The 16,038-nt window shown below is 46.0% G+C and overlaps 1 protein-coding gene across 1 annotated transcript in view; it reads right to left on the bottom strand.

Moving 5' to 3' along the window:
- The window catches only part of LOC121854968 (circadian locomoter output cycles protein kaput-like), a 312,409-nt gene that overhangs the window by 198,613 nt on the left and 97,758 nt on the right, over window positions 1-16,038 (bottom strand). The window contains 1 exon segment of the mRNA XM_042349789.1: window positions 14,887-15,077. Coding sequence (XP_042205723.1) covers window positions 14,887-15,077 — 191 coding nt within the window.

Raw genomic sequence — 16,038 nt, 5'->3', positions numbered from 1 at the left:
CTAGCTCTCTCCTCCTCCCTCCCACGGGCTACATCACAGAAGCAGGTACAGCAGCAGCAGGTACAGCAGTAACAGCGGATGGGAGAGGCAGATATGTCACCCTTTCCATCACAGGTAGTCAGAATTACCTGGGGTGGCGCGGCACATCTGCTGGCGTAGGGGGAGGAGGGGTTAGGAGGGGGGTAGGGGTAGGTAGGGAAGAGGCGGGGGATGGTTTGCGGTGAATATCGTCACAGGTAACAGCAGTACAGTCGAGAGATCCGCGTCTGTCACCCTCCCACGCCCAATTGTTCCGCGTAATTACCCGCGAACGATCGTTAACCACACTCCTAGCTGCGCCAAACGTACGCCAACGCCAATTTAAATAGAGGGGAAAGAATAATCATAAAAAATAATAATAATACTCGTTCGATAGGTTAGGTTCCTCCTTCTCCAATTTCGCCAAGTATAATAGTTACATACAGCAGGAGGTAACATGGCTGGCGTTCCGGTCACATAGTCTCGGGTACAGGTAATTCTGCATAAAGATTCGCCATTTAGAACAGGTAATCGATGGTTCAATAAGGTGGCGGGGTAGATCCACTAACTACTGCGGAGAATTGGTCCTCATCATTAATTGCTAATCATCATCATTCCTGATTTCGTCGTTGTGAAGGGGAGGGGGAAGCTGGGGTGGAGGGGGGGTGAGGAAGCTGGTGGGTGGGGGGGGGTGAGAAGCTGGTGGGTGGGGAAGAGGTGGGGGGGGGTTGATAGTTAGTGAGGAAGGGGATGGGTGTTAGTGGGTAGTTAGTGGGTGATGGTGGTATAGGAAGTGAGTGGTACTGGTGGTTAGGGTAGGTTAGGTTAGTTAGGTTAGGTTAGGGAATGGATAGTTAACACATCTCACTATTCACTTAGGTCTACCATCCAGTTACTATCCATCCTTACACCACAATGGTAGGGAGAAGAGAAGGGGGAGAGAAGGAAAGGAAGGGGAAGTGGGAGAAAAGGGAGAGAAGATAGAGAGAAGAGGAGAGGGAGGGTGACGGCAAGGGAATGGGGATAGAGAGGAGGGGAAAGACAGGGAGGGGGGGGAAGAGAAAGCGAAGAGAGGGGAAGAGGGGAGGGAATGAGGGGGAGAGGGGTGAGGGTGACAGCCTCTCCCATTCACGTAAAAGCTTCTGAGTGATCTATCTATCTATCTATCTACCTATCTATCTATCTACTTCCCTATGTGTGTGTGTGTGTGTGTGTGTGTGTGTGAGTTGTCGAGAGAGAGAGAGAGAGAGAGAGAGAGAGAGAGAGAGAGAGTACAGCAGCCAGCACGCCACCGGACTGTGAAACTGTAATTTCCTAGTTTCATGAATTACAGCTGTCACTTGTAACCCCGCCACAGCTGAAAGGTCAAGAGAGAGAGAGAGAGAGAGAGAGAGAGAGGTGTGTGTGTGTGTGTGTGTGTGCATCTCTCTCACACATATCCCCTTCACCACGTAATAAGGATAAACATCAGGATTTACCTTGCCATGTAACAGGTGTAACGGCCCAAATTACAGGTAAAAACAAGTAATTAAGCTACACTGTAGAGATTTTCACCCATTATCAGCTACTTACGGGAGATAAGTGAAGATAATTGCCAGTATTAGAATCACCTAACCTAACCTAACCTAACCTAACCTAACCTAACTTTAACCTAACCTAAGCCTAACCTGACCCTAACCAAACCTTAACCTAATGTTACCTTACCTAACCCCCCTTTCCTCACTACTGACCTCCTCCCCCTCCCTTCACCATATACATCATCCCCACTGCCCCCCCATCCTCCTGTCACAGTCTCCCTTACAAACAATTTTGTCAATGTCAAAACAGATTCGAGTTAATGTGAAGAGTTATTCCAGTGTGTTTTTTATTCCCTGTCTTGTCCTCCCTTCTGTACAATTGTGTCTGTCAGCTGAGTGTACAAATGCCAAGCTGGACTTAACTGTCGGTGTCTCAGAACATCATCTAAACACGGGTTCGTATCTCCTGACGTATGGAACAACACAGATGTCAACAAACACAGCTCTAAGCGGGGTGGTGGGACTATAAACGAAATAAACTATAGACGCCAGGGGAACAAAAGCGAGTCGATGTTGTTGGTGGAGTGTGGGATGCGAACCCCTTGAGAAACATTCCGGTAGTTTGTGAATGACCTCTCTCTTTCTCTCTCCATGTCGGCCAGGAGGAGGAGTGGCGTGGAGTCCTCTTCTTCTAATTACTCGCGCCGTTTATGTTGTTAAGGATACTGAGGAGCCGAGGCTGGCGATGATATCCTTCCTCGTTTTTCTCTCCGTCGGTGTCAAGATCCCTGATTATCATGGCCGTGCTCTCTCTCTCTCTCTCTCTCTTCCTCCTCCCTCTCTACCTTCTCTCCTCCCTCCATCCTTTCCGGCTGTGCTGTGGTGTCGGTAGGAGGAAGATGTGGGGAAAGAGGGGGAGAGGGAGGAAGAGAATTAGGGTAGAAGAGAATGATAATAGGAGGGGAAAGAAGAGAGAGGAGAGAGAGAGAGAGAGAGAGAGAGAGAGAGAGAGAGAGAGAGAGATGAATTTAGGAAAGGAAGAAGAAGATGGGTAGGAATGTGGTATTGTTATTGTTTGTGGTAGTAATAGTGGTGATGGTGGTAGTAATAGTGGTGGTAATGGTGGTAATGGTGGTTGAGATGGTAATAGTTGTATTGTCTGTGATGGTTGTAATATGTCAAGGTTATAGAGTGTTAATAGTAGTTGTTGTTGTTGTTGTTGTTAGTAGTATTAGTAGTGGTGGTGTTACCCGTGAAAGTTATAATACTGGTGGTAATAATAGTGGTAGTGGTGGCATTGATGGTGATAGTGGTGGTAGTGGTGGTAGTGGTGGTAACAGTACTGGTGGTTGTTGTGGTAGTAGTGGTAGTGGTGGTAGTGGTGGTAGTAGTAACTGAAATACATCAACTATAAGAAGCGTAAACTAACGGGGAAATAAAAAAAAACCCTAATTAAAAATAAATCAGTTACATTTAAAACAGCATTACTAATAAATTCTCATAAATTCCTTTAAAACAATAAACTCATAAATAATTCTCAAAATAAAATAAAAACAAATAAAATAAATAAATCCTTCCTTAAAAAATATCTATAAATATTTTCAAAAACATAATGTCATTTTAGAGAGAATATAAATAATGTCTCTCTTCATCATTTAGTCTCTCAGTGGTCAGAGAGATGTTGAGAAGCACGAGAGAATGAGTCAGGTCGGACCTTGGTCTCGTGTGAGTGGAGAGGGCCGCGCTACACACCTCACTGGAGACACTTCATGCTGCCTGATTGACGCTTTGCATGGCCACTATGTGTGTGTATGTGTATGTGTGTGTGTGCGTGTGTGTGTGTGTGTGTACCTGTATGTGTGTGTGTATGTGGGTCATGTGGTCACCAGCCGAGACGAGTGCATGTTAGTTCCCTTCTCTCTGTGTCTCTGTCTCTCTGTTCTCTCCTTCGTCTTTACAATTCTCTCCCATCTCCCCATTCCATCCCCTCCCTCCCTCCATCACCACCAAACATCAGCACTGCCCTTCCCTTCCTTCCCCATACTCCTCCCTATCATTCTTTTAACTCTCCCTCCCTCCTTCCTTCCTTCCCTCCATCACATCCCTTCATACCCATCCCATCCCTTCATACCCATCCCATCCCACAAACCTTCCCTCCTCCATACAACCCTCCCCTCCCACCCTCCCCCATCACACACCCCTACACCCTATCCACCCCCTCCTCAAATTCCCTTAACCCCCCTCCATCCCCCCTCCCTCCTCCCGCATACCTCACGCCATAGGAGTAAGGAGGAGCTGTCACGTATCTTCACTACAAAGACAAAAAAATGTAGCCCAAAAAACACGTGTTCCTAAGATAGTAACTGCCGGGTGTTGCGCATCTGTTGGTGATAATGTGATGGGTGGTAGTAGTGGTGGTGGTGGTGGTAGTAGTGGTGGTGGGTAGTGGTGGTGGTGGTGGAGTGGTGGTGAGTGGTGGTGAGTAGTGGTGGTGGTGGTAGTATTAGTAGTTGATGGTGGTGGTTGTTGGTGGTGAGGTGGTTGTTGGTGGTGGTGGTGGTGGTGGTGGTTGGTGGTGGTGGTGGTGGTGGTGGTGGTGGTGGTGGTGGTGGTGGTGGTGGTTGTTGGTGGTGGTTGTTGGTGGTGGTGGTGGTGGTGGTGGTGGTGGTGGTGGTGGTTGGTGGTGGTGGTGGTGGTGGTGGTGGTGGTGGTGATAATTAATTGGTGGTGGTGGTGGTGGTGGTGGTGGTTGTTGGTTGTTGGTGGTGGTTGTTGGTGGTGGTTGTTGGTGGTGGTTGGTGGTGGTGGTGGTGGTTGGTGGTGGTTGTCTGTGGTAATGATGGTTATGATTGAGTACAGTGAATAATAATAATAATAATAATAATAATAATAATAATAATAATAATAATAATAACGTTAGCTAAACAGGTAAACCCAGGTAAAAAAGGTTAATTATTATTCACCTGGTGACTCTTAACCCTTTGAGTACTGTCTTAACCCCTTGAGTACTGTCTTGACCCCTTGAGTACTGACTTAACCCCTTGAGTACTGTCTTAACCATTTGAGTCCAATGTCTAAACATTTTGAGTACGATAACTTCAGCCCTTGTGTACGATGACTTAACCCCTTGAATACGATGACTTAACCCCTTGAATACGATGACTTAACCCCTTGAATACGATGACTTAACCCCTTGAATACGATGACTTAACCCCTTGAATACGACGACTTAACCCCTTGAATACGATAACTTAACAATCCCATGAGTCTATGACACAAATCTCATGAATAGTATGACACGACTGACACCTCTTAAGTATATTACCATGATACTCAAGTAGTCAAGTCATCGTCCTCTCAAGCTAGTCATATCTCCTGCTGGTGGTCGTCAGTTCATTCAGAAAATCTCCCCAGCAGGAAATGTTATGCTTAGAATGATTAGTTCCGATGACACTGTATATATTTAGGTGGTGAGGTCAGATAATGTGTGGGAACTGTTGCCTGCTGTGGTGTTTAATGAGACTGTACAAGTGGGTGTTAATTGTTGGTTGTGGTGGTGTTAGTGGTGGTGGTTGTGGTGGTGGTGGTGTTAGTGATGGTGGTGGTAGTGGTGGTGGTGGTGTTAGTGGTGGTGGTGGTAGTGGTGGTGTTGGTGTTAGTGTTGGTGTTATTGTTGGTGTTAGTGTTGGTGTTAGTGGTGGTAGTAGTGGTGGTGTTAGTGGTGGTGTTAGTGGTGGTAGTAGGTGGTGGTGTTAGTGGTGGTGGTGTTAGTGGTGGTGGTGTTAGTGGTGGTGGTGTTAGTGTTGGTGTTAGTGTTGGTGTTAGTGGTGGTAGTAGTGGTGCTGTTGGTGTTAGTGTTGGTGTTAATATTGTTGTTGGTGTTATTGTTGGTGTTGGTGGTATTATTATTATCATCATCATCATCATCATCATCATCATCATCATTGGCGTAATAAATAATCTTTAATATTTTTAAGAACCATCATCATCATCCTCACCAACATCCACAAAAATTGATGTGGATGAGGAGTCTTAGAATAACTACATCCACACCCATCCACCCACAGATTCTGGAAATAATATACATGACTCGTGGCTCAAGAACGGGTTTAAGGTTCTGGGTAGTGGCCGACATCCACCTCATCTTCATCCATCAGCTGGTGCGGATGACTCATGGCCCAAGAACGGGTTTAAGGTTCCTAGTAATGGTCATCATCCTCACAGTCATCCAGCGCGGGTTTTGGACGTGAGATGGATGATTCATGACCCTCAAGAACTGATCCCAGAAGTGTTACCAATCTTCATCCACCTAATATTCATCCACCTAATCACCATCTACCTAATCATCATCCACTTAATTCCCATCCACTTAATCCTCATCCACTTAATCCTCATCCATCTTGGTCGTCCTTGTTGGAGGAGGAGGAGGAGGCTGTAAATCTCCACCACTTAGAGGTGGTCCTTCCTCGAGGGTGGACGGGTTAAAAGGAGTGGTATCCCCTGGCAGGAGGAGGAAGAGGAGGTAGAGGAGGAAGAGGAGGAGGAAGAGGAGGAAGAGGAGGAGGAAGAGGAGGAGGAGGAGGAGGAGGAGGAGGAGGAGGAGGAGGAGGAGGAGGAGGAGGAGATTGAAGACAGGCGAAAGAAGGCTAGGCAGAAGAGGAGGAGGAAGAGGAAGAAGAAGAGAAACTAGAGGAGGAGGAGGAGGAGCAGGAGGAGGAGGGAGAAGAAGAGGAAAAGGAGGAAGCAGCAAGTGGACAATAACAGCAGCAACAACAAAAACTCACGACCGAGAATTAGCAAGAGGTTAAGAGGCGTGACAACATAACCCTTATCATAACCTGTGACAGCAAGAATGTCACGTACGCTCACCCAGTTACCAACCACTACTACCACCACCATCACTACCACCATTACTACCACCATCGAGAAGTTTGATACCACTACCACTACTACCATTAAAAACAGTACCAGAACGAAACAGTAATAACAGCATCATCCTCACTACTACCACTACTACCAGCAGCAGGAGCAGGAACACCAGCAGGAGCAGAAAAAAACACAGCAGGCGAAGCAGCAGCGGCAACCAACGAACTCAAGTAGCACACAGCCGCCTCCCAATTGACTTAATCTGGCCAACAACTGGACAAGGCAGAGGAGAGAGAGAGCACATGAAGGACATCTCCTGGACGTCTCCCTCCTGACTCACTTTGCCTAAGGCTCTCTCTCTCTCTCTCTCTCTCTCTCTCTCTCTCTCTCTCTCTCTCTCTCTCTCTCTCTCTCTCTCTTTCTAGGTCTCTCCTGCTGCCCTTAGTAAAACAGTTAACCCTAAGAAATTTCATTTGGCCTTCCCCTGACCTTACTGCCATTGCCTATTGTTCCTTTTCTTGTTCTTCCTTCCTTCCTTCCTTCATTTTTTATTCCCTTCTCTCCTTCTTTTCTCCCTCCTTTCTTTCCTCCTTCCTCCCCCCCCCTCCCTTCCTCCCTTCCTTCCGTCCTTCCTATTAGTGGTGTATTAGTGCAGTGATAGCCGGTGTGGAGGGATGAGGGTGGTAGTAGTAGTGGTAGTTGTGATGGTACTAGTAGTTGTGGTAATTGTGGTAGTGACTAGTTGAAGTTAGTTGTAATGATGATGTAGTTATAATGGTGGTGGTAGTAGTAGTAGTGGTGGTGGTTGTAGAGATATTAGCGGTTGTAATAATGGTGGTAGTAGTGGTTATAGTAATAGTGGTAGTTGTGGTAGTAATAGCGATGGTAATGAACTGGTTTAATGGCATGGAAGCCTTAGTGGGTGTTAAAGAGTGGTAGGAGGTAGGCAGCTGGGTGGTAGGCAGCTGGGTGGTAGGCAGATGGGTGATAGGCAGATGGGTGGTAGGCAGATGGGTGGTAGGCAGGTGGGTGGTAGGCAGGTGGGTGGTAGGCAGGTGATGGTAGGCATGTGGGTGGGGGCAGGTGGGTGGTGGGTGGGTGGGTGGCAGGTGGGTGGCTGGTAGGTGGGTGTGGGTGGTGGGTGGTGGTAGGTGGGTGGTAGGGCAGGGTAGGCAGGTGGGTGTGGTGAGCGTGGGGTGGGTGGTGGTGGGTGGTGGTGGGTGGTGGGTGGGGGTGGGCTGGGTGGTGGTGGTGGGTGGTGTAGGGTGGTAGGTGGGTGGAGTAGGTAGGTAGGTGGGTGGGGGCAGGTGGGTGTGGGGGTGCAGGAGGCAGGGGTGGTGGGTGGGTGGGTGGGTGGCAGGTGGGTGGGTGGTGACAGGTGGGTGGTTGAGGGTCAGTTCAGCCATCAATTTGTGCTGTTATAACTCATCGCGCTAAATGCCTGGTAATATCAATCGATCAGTTTATTAAGCTAGTTTGACTCGATGGAGGCTAAGGGGAGGGGATGGGGAGGGGGGAGAGGATGATGGGGGGAAGACAGGAAGGGGGAGGTAGGGAGAGAAACTGAGAGGAAAGAAGGGGAAGTGGAATGTGGAGGAACGAGAGATGGGAGGGAGAGGAAGGGGAAGAGGAAGAAGCACAGGGGGGAAGGGAAGTGAGGGGGGAGAGAAGAGACAGAACAAAGGCGATGAGGAGGGGAGAGGGAGAATCGGTAAAGAGGAGGAGAGGGGAAAGAGGGAAAGAGGAGAAAAACAATGTCACCCTCCTCCCACCACCACCACCACTCCAAACAACCACGCAACCCTCCCACCCACCACCACCACCACCATCCTCCAAACAACCACTAACTTCATAGACAGCAGTGACAATTCCACCACTTAACAGCCTGCGGGTAATTCTCCAGGGACACTGATAAATCCTTGTTTACCTCTAATTATCCCAATGACGACTAACATCTCTCTGACTTGCATCTTTGGTCTCTTTCTCTCTCTCTCTCTCTCTCTCTCTCTCTCTCTCTCTCTCTCTCTGCCTTATGTCTCTATTTAATTTTTTTTCTGACTTTTATTTAATCTTTGTAACTTTGTCGTTGTTTAATAATAATAATAATTATAATAATAATAATAATAATAATAATAATAAACCAAATTAATTCTACAAATTTATTAAAAGAAAATATTATCTCAACCACTGATATATAATTAATTAACCACAATATTATCCCATCTCCACTAAAATTATATTAAATAATCAATAATTATTACCTAAATCACTCATCATAACTTAAGAATAAACCTGAAGAGAAAAAAAAAAAAACATCCTCGATCGGAAAAACCCTAAAACATTGTCAATGAAATCAGTTAAGGCGGATTTCGGTGCCGATACAACACAACACCGATATCATTCTCCACCAAAGAGTACAGAAAAATCGGTAGCTTCCTGTGTGTGTGTGGTGGAATCGGTGGTTGACTACAGATGATCGGTATTTGTGTTATTACCGCCAATATTTCACCCTTCGCGAAATAGAACACCCACACGATTCGCGGTTCACTGGTTCTAGCGCCAAATTATACGTGAAATTCTATAGTAATATACCCGAGGTGGGATGATAGTTCTGTACCTATCATGGCCTAGTGGGTGTGAACCGGGTGTGGGTGGTATGGGTGAGTGCGGGTGTGTGCGTGTATGAGGGTGGGTGGTGACAGTTATAGGATGGGTAGGTGGTATAGTGTGTGTGTGTGTGTGTGTGTGTGTGTAGGTATTATTCTCATAAAACACAATAAATGCCAACTTAAAATTTACTCATAATACACATTTATAGAAGTCTACCCTCGACCTTCCCTCCTTCCTTCCCTCCCTCGCTCCTTCCCTCCTTCCTTCCCTCCCTCGACCTTTCCTCTCTCCTTCCCACCTTCCATCTCTCTCTTTTTCCTCCGTCTTTATTTTCTCCTTCCTTCCTTCCTTCCTTCCCTCCTCACCCCCCCTTATTCCTTCGTATCTTTCCTCCTATCCTTATTCATCTCTTCCTATCTTCTTACCTCCTATCTTTCTTTCCTTACCTCCCATTTCTTTCTCCTTCATTTTTCTTCCCTCCCACTTAGATTCCCTTATTCCTTCTCTCCTTCCTCTAGTTATTTCTTTAACTTTCTCCTCCCCCAGTTCATTACATCTTCTCTTCCCTGTTCTCTACCTCTCCCTCCTCCTACACTTCTTCGCCCTCCCCCCTCCTCCTTTGAACCTCCCTCCCTCTCTCCCTCCCTTCCCTTCCTCCCTCCCTCCTTCCCTCCCCTCCCTCCCTCCGTCCTTCCCAGTAACGTCATCTCTGCCAAACCCACCTCTCTCCCTCCCTCCCTCCATCACCTTGGGTTCAATCCAGTCCTTAGAGAACCAGCTGTTAGGATCACTGAGGCCAGCTGAGAGAGAGAGAGAGAGAGAGAGGTGAGAACTTCTTAACTCCAAGTACTGAATTTAAATAAGACAGACAGACGGACGGACAGACAGACAGACAGACGGACAGACAGACAGACAGACAGACAGACAGACAGACAGACAGACAGACAGACAGACAGACAGACAGACAGACAGACAGACAGGACCACCATACACACCCCAATAAACAACTGTTATTGACTCACCTTTACTCACACAGGTATAAAGTAATCATATACAGCAGGTGTATTCTCTAAGGTGTCGTTGGTACACATGAAGGTAAATAATAGTCCTAGTAACACTCACGCGTACACACGGTCACGCATGTACACTCACATACATACACAAAAGACATACGTACACATACAGAAACACGTGCACACTTACACAGGTACACAAATATACAGAAAAACATACATGAATATAGATACACACAAAGGCACACAAACACACACATACAGACACGCGCACGAGTTACATACGTATATACACACATTTACACACACACACACATTTACACACACACACACACACACACACACACACACACACACACACACAGACACACACACATACAGACACGCGCACACACACACACACACACATGCACAGACTTGCGCACTTTGAGTTACATACGTATATACACATTTTACACACACACACACACACACACACACACACACACACACACACACACACACACGTCATCCCCCTCTCTGACCTGTGATTGGCCACTATAGGAGACCAATGGCAAACATCTGCATCTTATCTTACATTAGAATATCAGTGAGTCACAGAGCATCGCCCGAGAACTGGCCAATGGGAGGCGAGTTTTTGTCCCGCCGCCAGCCAATAGGGAGTCAGACCTTACCCCTCGATTCCTAATCCTCCCCTCCCCCTCTACCACCTCCCTCTCTCTCCCTCCCTCGTCTCTCCCCGGAAATCTCTACCAATGACAACTCGTCTATTAATGAACTCCTCTCTCCTTATTGGTCAGTTGATAGAGGTGAATCTCTCTCTCTCTCTCTCTCTCTCTCTCTGTCTCTCTCTCTCTCTCTCCTCTCTCTCTCCTCCCTGATGGCAAACTTCGTCTTCCTCGAACCCCTCCTTACACCCAGAACCTCTCTTTTGAACCCCGATACAGGTTAATTGCTTGAAGTGTAGACCGAAGGAGTGAACCAGAGTGAAGATCTCAGAATTCGGTGATGAGAAAGAGGGAGTGGTGGGGGAGTGGGGAGAGGAGGAGACGATAGCGCCGATGATGTGGGCTAGATCGAGAGGGGGAGTTAGCGTCCGACGTGGTTGCCATGGACACGACGACCCCCAGAGACTCGAGGTGAGGAGGGGGAGAAAGGAGGAGAGGGGGAGTTGAGGGTTAGGAGGTAGGGAGAGGAGGAGGAGGAGGAGGTGAAGAATGGGTAGGGAAGGAGAGTTTGAAGACAAGAGACGAGGAGGAGAAAGATGTGAGGAAGAATAATGAAATGAAGAGAGATTAGGGAAGGAGAAAATGAGAGGGATAAGGAAGATTGAAGGTCAAGGGGGGAGGGAAGAACAGGGGGTGAAGAGAGAGGCCAAACAAAAGACAATTGTTTACACTGTCAATACAAGGGACGGTGCGGCGACCATTGTCAGTCATACTGTTGAATTTTACGGTTTTTCTCGTTATAACTCGCTATAGGAGGGAGAGACTTGACACTATTCAATAAAAGACTGATCTGGGAGGGGGGAGAAGGAGAGAAAGATAGAGAGAGAGAGAGAGAGAGAAGGAGAGGGGGGGGAGGGGCAAGAGGAGGTGGAGGAGGAGGTACAAGTAGCGGTAATCAATAGACGAGGAAACCGGGTTGATGAAGCAGTGGCATCGGACCCCGTTATAGACGACTGAATCCTCTTCCTCCCACGATAGATGAAACAAATGAAGGCTACAGCTTAGTACCCAAAACTCTCCAATATTAAAGATGGATTTTTTTTTCTTATTTTTTTTTTGTCATTTATCTGCGTCATTTTATAGGGCTTCGTCGGTAGGCACAGGAGGACCTTTTTTTGTTTGTATTTTCTCCTGTTGTAGTTTGATGTATCTGCGGGAGGAGTGTGTATGAGGCTGAGAGCGGGAAGACCTAAGCCGTGAGGGGAGAAATGTGAAGGGAGAGGAGAGGAGGAGGAGGAGGGGGGCTCGTATAAAATGGCCGACTCTATAGATATAAAGAATGTGTGAGGGGAGGAGGAGTTGGAGGTGGAGAGGAAGAGGGGAGGGGGAAGGGAAGTTGGAGGGAGGGGGAAAGAGGGGGTGAAATAAAGGAGGGAGAAGTGGGTTAGGGTGTAGGATGTGTAGGATTGTGGGATGGAGGGTCGATGGTGAGGTATAGGATGGTTGGGGGAGTATGAGGAGGAAAAGGGGAGGAAACGGAGGAGTGAGGAAGGTTACAGGTATAGGGAGAGTGAGTGTGTGTGTGAGTGTGTGTGTGTGTGTGTGTGTGTGTGTGTGTGTGTGTGTGTGTGTGTGTGTGTGTGTGTGTGTGTGTTTTCCAGTGTATGTACGTATCGTTTCATAGACAACGGTTAGCTTCCCCAACACCTACAGTACCCCAAGATAAGAATCAAGGCTACGGCCGTAAATCAAGGTTATAACACACGTTCAGGATCATCCCCCGTTAATTCCGGGTCGTGATTATTATTATTATTACATAACGCAAGAATAAAACCCTTCAATAATTACCTTACCAGAAATTGATTAAAAACAATAACAATGAGTAATGACACACACACACACACACACACACACACACACACACACACACACACACACACACACACACACACCAAAAACAAAAAGAATATCGCCTTTGTTTTTACTCAACAAACCATCTTTCTTACAATTAAAACAACGATATATATTATTTCTTTCTTTCTTTTCTTTCTTTCTCGTCATTATAACACCAAAAATATACAAAGAGAATATATACTTTCACTTGAGTTTTATATGAAAGGAATGTTTTTACAGTAATTCGAGGACGTAGGTAGGGGGAAGGGGAGGAATGGGTGAAGGGGGGAAGGGAGGAATGGGTGGGAAGGGAGGAATGGAGGCAAGGTAGGGGAAGGGGAGGAATGGGTGAAGGTAGGGGAAGGGGAGGAATGGGGGCAAGGTAGGGGGGGGAGGGATGAAGGGGGAATTTTAATGATGAAATACGCGTTAATTACAAAATACAGGTGTACAGTACAGTATTACAAAGGGTCATCACGATTCAGAAAGTGGTTATTATTACACCTGTACGTGTTACCTGTATTCCTACTTGTGTTTTGTACCTGTGATTATATTTTTTTACCTCTAGCTTTATAAGAAATTTTACCTGCATTTGTATCTGTCTGTATTTTAAACTATACGTGTGCGTGCGTGTGTGTGTGTGTGTGTGTGTGTGTGTGTGTGTGTCCTCAATGATAAAGAAAGTTTGGGAAAAAATCATAAAACCTACACACACACACACACACACACACACACACACACACACACACAGGTTTAGTTACAAAATATAGTTACATAAACAAATACACATATAATTACAGATACAAAATACAGGTACGCAAGGTAATTATAGGTATAGATACAGGTTACAGTTACAGGTAAGAGTATAACGACAAAGGGAGGCAGCAGCGATATATTATACGTACATTCAGACACCACTCGCTTAATCAACACGACCTGACCTATATGACACACCTGAACTACCACACTGAACGACTCTCTCTCTCTCTCTCTCTCTCTAAAGCACATGAGAGAGAGAGAGAGAGAGAGAGATACCTGCAGCATGTATGACAAAGTATACTCGAGTAGGTGATATATACCCGTAGTATGTTTAGCCTCACTGAGTATATTCACGGTCATGGGAAATATATCTCGTGACTAAGTGAGTCCTTGGTGTTAAAAATGGTGGTAGTGGTGGTAGTGGTGGTAGTGGTGGTTAGTGAGTGTCGCTAGCTTTCCCTACTTGCTTAACTGAGGGGGGAGGAAATGAAGGAGAGAGAGAGAGAGAGAGAGATAGATAGATAGAGAGATAGAGAGAGAGAGAGAGATAGTGTGTGTGTGTGTTTTTGTCACTGTAAGCAATATTGAAGAAAGAAAAATGTGAAGAAAGTTTTTTATAGAATGATGATTGATTCCTGTAACAAGGTCAATGTTAGTCGTGAATGAGTAAGAATGTCAAGACACTATACATAAAATATTACAGAAATAGCTTACATAATCAGTGTTTGATACATGTTTGCATTACAGTAGGTTTTGTTATATAAAGACGTTGTGACAAGGGTACATGGGATAATAACACGGGTACATGGGATAATAACACGGGTACATGGGATAATAACACGGGTACATGGGATAATAACACGGGTACATGTAATAATAACACGGGTACATGGGATAATAACACGGGTACATGGGATAATAACACGGGTACACGTAATAATAACACGGGTACATGAAATATTAACACGGGTACATAAAAATTTAACACACGGGTACATAAAATCTCAGACACGATCACATACAATAAACAGCAGTGGATAACCACCTTAAGGCTGCATCCTAACCCATTATATATATTCTTAACGTCTCTTATAGCCAACGGTGGTAAACGTCGTCCATAGTAAGTACACTCAAGACCCTACAGCTAGTGGGACGTTGGTACTCTGCATGCGGGAGGCCCTGTACTCGTGGTATAGTGGTACTCAGGAGTAACTATTCACCTTTCCTATACTCACGACCCACTGATCCCAACGGTAAAGTATAGAATCCTCGTCACCCCATATACCAACCCACGACGGTACAGTATAGATCCCTCGTCACCCCATATACCAACCCACGACCCACGACGGTACAGTATATAGATCCCTCGTCACCCCATATACCAACCCACGACCCACGACGGTACAGTATATAGATCCCTCGTCACCCCATATACCAACCCACGATCCTCAATGGTAACACATATCACTCATGTGCCCACAAAACCCACTGTACCATCCCCTCCTCTCCCCCACACAGGTAGTCAGTCAGCCAGTCACTTACCTTGAAAATAGCTCTTGGTGCGCAGGTAAGAGACAGCCAGCCTGAGAATGGATAGTCTGTCGAGTTTGGAGAGGATATTTTGCTCGAAGGGAAGGAGACCAGCTAGATTGTCCAGCTCCGCATTAAGACGCTCTCGGTGACGTTTGGACGGGTTACTCTTCGTTTGCCCCTCCTTAGGTTGTGGCTTTATGCTGTGGGTAGAGAAATAGATCATGTGTGGTTAGGTTAAGGTTAGGTTAAGTTAGGTTAAGGTTAGGTTAAGGTTGGGTTGGGTTAGGTTAGGTTAGGTTAAGGTTGGGTTAGGTTAGGTTAGGTTAGGTTAGGTTAGGTTAGGTTTGGTAAGGAGTATGAAATATAGCCTCTGGTTTTTGTGTTGTTGTTTTATTCCTAAACCATATAGTCTTGTGGTTTATAGTTCTCTTATATATATAGCGTGATTCTTATATGGTTGTATAGGCTATGTGATTCTTATAGGCAGAGTATATGGTATAGGATTGGTATAGATTGGACTGTATAGCAAATGATTGATATAGGCAGAATTGTATAGCATATCTGGCGTATATAGACGAAAATGTATAGCATATGTACTGTTAATAATAATAATAATAATAATAATAATAATAATAATAATAATAATAATAATAATAATAATAATAATATAATAACATTCTGTAATAACAAGGACAAAATTATGAGGAAAATAATTGAGAAAAATATGAAATAATTCCTGGAGAGAGAGCAGGAAAACACCTCACAGGGTCCCTCACTGATGTATTTCCCGGAGATAGTTAAGAGAAATTCTACAGAAATACTTCATACAAAATTTTCCTGGAATTATGTTGGGGAAATAATTGAGGGAAATAACCAAGGAAAATACTTGACGGAAACTGTTATCACCAGGACAGCTGTGGGGACAAACTAGGGAGTTGGCTTCCTGTCACCCCGCCCAAGCCCGCCCAAGCCCACCCACGCCCACTCACCCCCCTCCACGGCTTCAATTACTTTAAGTACGGTTTCCACAACGGTGCGTGCAACGGTGGCGCCAGTGGTTGGGAGATGATAGGTGGGGGGCAGGAGGTGGGGGCAGGAGGTGGGGCAGGAGGTGGGGCAGGAGGTGGGGGAGGAGGAGGGGGAGGAGGATGGGTGGAGGGG

The sequence above is a fragment of the Homarus americanus genome, unplaced genomic scaffold (genome assembly GCF_018991925.1).
Source record: "Homarus americanus isolate GMGI-L3 unplaced genomic scaffold, GMGI_Hamer_2.0 scaffold52625, whole genome shotgun sequence".
Taxonomy (NCBI): domain Eukaryota; kingdom Metazoa; phylum Arthropoda; class Malacostraca; order Decapoda; family Nephropidae; genus Homarus; species Homarus americanus.
This window is presented reverse-complemented; position numbering and strand designations above follow the sequence as displayed.